The 5,104-nt window shown below is 36.0% G+C and overlaps 1 protein-coding gene across 1 annotated transcript in view; it reads right to left on the bottom strand.

Moving 5' to 3' along the window:
• Positions 1 to 873: 873 nt before the first annotated feature.
• The window catches only part of LOC143018406 (glycosyl hydrolase family 19 domain-containing protein HI_1415-like), a 4,299-nt gene continuing 68 nt past the window's right edge, over positions 874 to 5,104 (bottom strand). The window contains exons 1-2 of the mRNA XM_076173763.1: positions 5,074 to 5,104; positions 874 to 2,115 (exon numbers count right to left, since the gene is read on the bottom strand). The exon at positions 5,074 to 5,104 is cut by the window's right edge and continues 68 nt beyond it. Of these exons, the coding sequence (XP_076029878.1) occupies positions 1,417 to 2,058 (642 nt within the window). The 5' untranslated portion in view covers positions 2,059 to 2,115; positions 5,074 to 5,104 and the 3' untranslated portion in view covers positions 874 to 1,416. The remainder of the gene's footprint in view (positions 2,116 to 5,073) is intronic.

Raw genomic sequence — 5,104 nt, 5'->3', positions numbered from 1 at the left:
TCTTATGTCTTTGGTATCAAGGGCCTTTGGAGATATACCGGTTTTGCCGTAAGACTCAATGAAGGCCTGTTATTAGCTTAATATGCGAACGTCAGCCCCGGTTCGACAGACACGTGTTTAAAGTGATGTGTGAACGTGTGAACGGGGTATTTGGTTGTCGAAGACGTTGGTTAACCCCCAAATACCCCCGTTCACACGTTCACACATAACTTTAAACACGTGTCTGTCGAACCGCGTTCGACGAACGTTAGACCGTCTAAACGCCCTCTAAGACACAGACCTCGGTGGATTGGTGGAGGGGAGTAATTCGACCGATCCTGTCGAGAGTTGTTTGGAATGGGAAGGGTAGCTACATGGAAGCTTGATCGGAGAAACTGTGTGGATTGGCATCGGCGTGTGAGTGAAACATAACATAAGAATTGAGGAGACCGCAAGAGACCATAAGGCCTACACTGAGCAGTTCCATTTCCCTTACCTCCTTTCATCCCTATCCATAAAGTTATCCAATCATTTCTTTAAAAAATCAATCTCACTACATTGTTACTTAGTCTATTCCATTCGTTAACCAATCTGTTGGTAAACCACGTCTTTGAGAATCAACACCGTGTGAGATCGAAACCTTTATTGGTACGACGTTTCGCTTGTTACGTCGTACCAATAAAGGTTTCGATCTCACACGGTGTTGATTCTCACAGTCTTGTCGGCTTTTGCCATTGTGTTTCAAACCACGTCATCCCTATTTTCTTTATAAACCTAAATTTGTCCAATTTAAATCCATTACTACGAGTTCTGCCCTGTTGTCTTGATATACCCCACCCCCACTTACGAGTATATTCCTGATCAAATTTCAGAGCTGGATTCTGGTAAATAACACATTAATATTGTTATTGACTGTAATTTGTCATTTATATTCTCATCCTTGAGCAGTGCTGTAGGACACAGAGATATACTAATAGTTGCATTTAGCGCATTTGGCAGCAAGATTAGAGAAAAGGAAGAAAAGAAAGAAATATATATGCCTACATATACAGTGCATACACATTACATATATCATACATATACAGTAGTATGTAGTAATGAGGTTATTGGTTAAATACAAGTTGTGCTTTAGGTTCTAGTTATAACAGGTACTCTTTCCCTAGTTGCTTATATTCTACTTTTATCAATTCATTTTTTTCTACCTTATTATGTTTCATTTTATTTTGCTTTATTTTATTTTTATTTTTCCATTTTGTTTTATTTTATTCTATTTTATTTCAGTTCATCTTATTAATTTGTACTTTATCTTGTTTAAGTTTGTTTTATTTGACTTTATCTAATTCTTTCTAATTTTACTTTATTTCATTTTATTCTATTTTATCTTATTTTTGTTTTATTTGTTTGGCAGTATTTTATTTCATCTTAGCCTTTTACTACCTAACGTGTAATGCCAAGTGCCAGCTTGGACCTCCTGAGGTAAGCCTTCCTGTCATCCAAGCCATTGACGCCACCATTGATTCTGCGTGTCACAGCCTCCACGTCGTCTTTGTCAGCCAGCTGGTTGAGGTTGGCCCTTTTCCAGAACCAGCCCGCCGATTCAGCGCACAACCGAGGGTCGGTGGCTAACCTGTCGGGGTCGGAGAGGACCTGAGATCCAGACGCTGAGGCGAATTCCCGGTATACGTCCTTCCCCGTCAGTTGAATCATCCCACGACCCCTGTACTTCCATCCATCGCCACTCTCTTCACTGCCGTTGCCAAGGCGGTTGGAGTAGACGCGGTTGGCAATCTTCTCCGGTTTTCTTGCAAAGCTCTCCATCTCAGCATTGGTCTTAAAGTGCTTGGGGAAGATCTTCCTGAGTCCAGCCGCGCTGTAGTTGAGGCTCTCGACCAAGTAGTTGAAGCTCCCGCACTCGTGACCTACCTGGGCGAGAAAGTGGGCCTGCTGGAGAGGCGTTGTTATGTTGAACTTGCGCATAGTGGAGTTGATGAAGGGCAGGAACTTTTGGATGTTGGGTGCCTTGGCGTCCACCATTATGGACCTCAACTGGGTATGTGTGATGTTATAGGAATTCGACATATCGGACACTCAAGAAGAAGGTTTCAAAGACCTCAGTTTTCCTTTCTCTCTTTGAGTCTGAAAGAAAAAGTGAACATAGGTAAACATAAACATTATCATTAGAAATGTGTATTGTCGAGTTAATGTACACTAATTCGTGACTAAACCATTTTCTGTCTAACCCGTCAACAGCGGGGAGTTCCTTGGATGAATAGAATCGACTGGTGGCAGCCAGGATAAATATCTAAAAACAATTTCCCATCGCCTGGGAGCTAAGAGTTAAATTCTGTTTCATACTTTTGTTTAATGACATTCAATGATCAATTATATGCACACACACACACACACACACACACACACACACACACACACACACACACACACACACACACACACACACACACACACACACACACACACACACACACACACACACACAGACACACACACACACATTATATATATATATATATATATATATATATATATATATATGTATGTATGTATGTATTGTACATATATATAAGACTAGTCTCCCACTATCGGAAAATAAGATTAGAAATTAATACATCTGTATATTTCGACCACTTTCTGTGGCCCTCTTCAGTAGATAATTACATAAGGTGGGGTAGTATAATACATATACAGAGAGGTGGTATACAATGAGGAAAGGGGATAGAAGGCTCAAGTAACATAACCAGAGTGGAGTGACCGATAGCTGTTTGGTTCCGGTCCTGTGACAGTTGATAATTTATTGACTGCTAAAGATGTGATGCAATGTTTTATATAAGAGGATTCTACAATTTTCTTCCGGAAACTACAATGAGACTTAAAAAGGATGGCTGAATTGTCCCAATCAATTCGATGGCCCATATGGTAGGTGTGAAGAAACGCTGCCGAATTTCCTCGGGAATATTTCACTTAATTTTTGTGTTCTTTAAATCTTGTGTTGAGGTCACGTCCTATTTGATTCCAGTATACATCTTCACAGTCTTGATATGGTATTTCATAACTACTGGATTTTTATTCACCTTGGTTCTTTTGTGGACATTTACTACCTTCTTAAACAAACTATCGGGACAATTAAAAGTGAATTTAACTTGATCTTTGGGTAGTACTTTAGAGGCGGTGTTGATAAATTCATTGTATGGTAAAGTGATACAAATGTTATCCCATATGTACTTATTTGTGGGATTAGGATTTCTTTATAAAAACTGATTTTAGCCTTACTGAGTGCTTTCAATAAAAAACAAAACGGATACCCTAATTCTGAGAGTTGTAGGTATACTAAATCTAACTCTGTATCTAGATGTTGTGGGTTGCAAATCCTAAAAGCTCTTAGAAAGAGTCATGAAGCAACACTGTATTTAATTTTATCCGGATGGTAACTGAAGAAATTTAAATAGCTGCTAGTGTGTGTGGGTTTTTTGGTATACTGTGAAGGACAATTGATCCGGAAACCTAGTGACAAGTATGTCCAAGAATTGTATTTTCCTGTCTATTTCCCATTCAACTTTAGCTAATTTGTATATGAAATATTTCGAAAGTTTCTTATTACCTGAATATATATATATATATGTGTGTATATATATATATATATATATATATATATATATATGTGTATGTGTGTGTGTGTGTGTGCGTGTGTGTATACATACGTATATATAAATATATATATGCACGGAAAATGCTGGAGTCCGGGAATCATAATGGTGGAAACGTAGAAAACACGAGACTCAGAAGTAGGTAATTTATTCCCGACGTGTATATATATATATATATATATATATATATATATATATATATATATATGTATATATATTTATATATATAAATATATATGTGTGTGTGTATATATATGTATATATAAATATATGTATACATATAAATACATATAAATACATATATAAATATATATATAAATATATATATATAATATATATATATATGTATATATATATATATATATATACTATAATAAAGCAGCTTCTGTCTGTCTGTCTGTTTGTTTGTTCACGAACTCCTCCTAGGGTTTTGGAGATAGACCCACATAACAATATATATTCTGATACCCTATCACTACAGGTACTTGGATAAATACATTTAATTTCCATTTTTTCTATTTTAGCTAGGGTGAAGGGTTAAAGGCGTTTGGTGTGGTAATACGCCACTACTGTAGTTCCCCCTTAAACAATTGGCATTTTGGTGAGAAAAATTATTATGATTGAACAAACCATTGTATGTATTCATAATTATTATTTATATTTGTAAAATTAATGTTGCCACAAACTATGATAGTCATTGTAAGATGAAAGCATGTAAATGTAAAATGATTGTATAATTTTACCAAATGTTTAAATGTTGGTTATTTCTATTTACTTTGTCGCGGGCGGTAATATATTTTAGTTTACATATAATATAAAGTTCGTTCAATTCTTCTATTACGGCCGAATATATTCTATTTCCAAAGGGCGTCTCCCTCCCCAAAATGAATCATATTCTTACTTTTTTAACATTTCATTTGTGTTAACTTTTCCATTGAGTTATATTGATACGTGTAACTTTTCTCCACAAATTCTATCAAAATTAAAATGATCATTTGCCCGCAGCAACGCGCGGGGAATTTGGCTGGTATATATATGTATATATATATATATATATATATATATATATATATATATATATATATATATATATAATGTATAAACATTCGTGTATTTATGCTTATACAGGTAAATATGTATTTTTATGTACATGCTTGAATGCATGTATGTATGTATGCACATTATGTTTGCAAAAGCCCTCAGTCACTGTCTTCATACGAAGCTCAGTACATTGGCATCATTATCAGAAAACTCTCAAGGTCATTGCCAACTGGGTCCCTTAGCGCAACGTATTTGGCAATAAGATAAAACACATTTCTAATATGAGACTTTCTTTGCAATTCTAAATGCGTGCCTGCCCACACAGACCAAAATTCACACGCTCAAGTACTCGGGTATTGACTCGCTGGAACTGTCTCAGTTAAGTACTTACCGTAAAACTGGTGATTATTGTTGAAGTTGTT

Source organism: Oratosquilla oratoria, chromosome 34 (assembly GCF_046742065.1).
Source record: "Oratosquilla oratoria isolate Oo_2021 chromosome 34, ASM4674206v1, whole genome shotgun sequence".
Taxonomy (NCBI): domain Eukaryota; kingdom Metazoa; phylum Arthropoda; class Malacostraca; order Stomatopoda; family Squillidae; genus Oratosquilla; species Oratosquilla oratoria.
The sequence above is the reverse complement of the archived record's forward strand: the minus strand, read 5'-3'. Positions and strand labels throughout refer to the sequence as shown.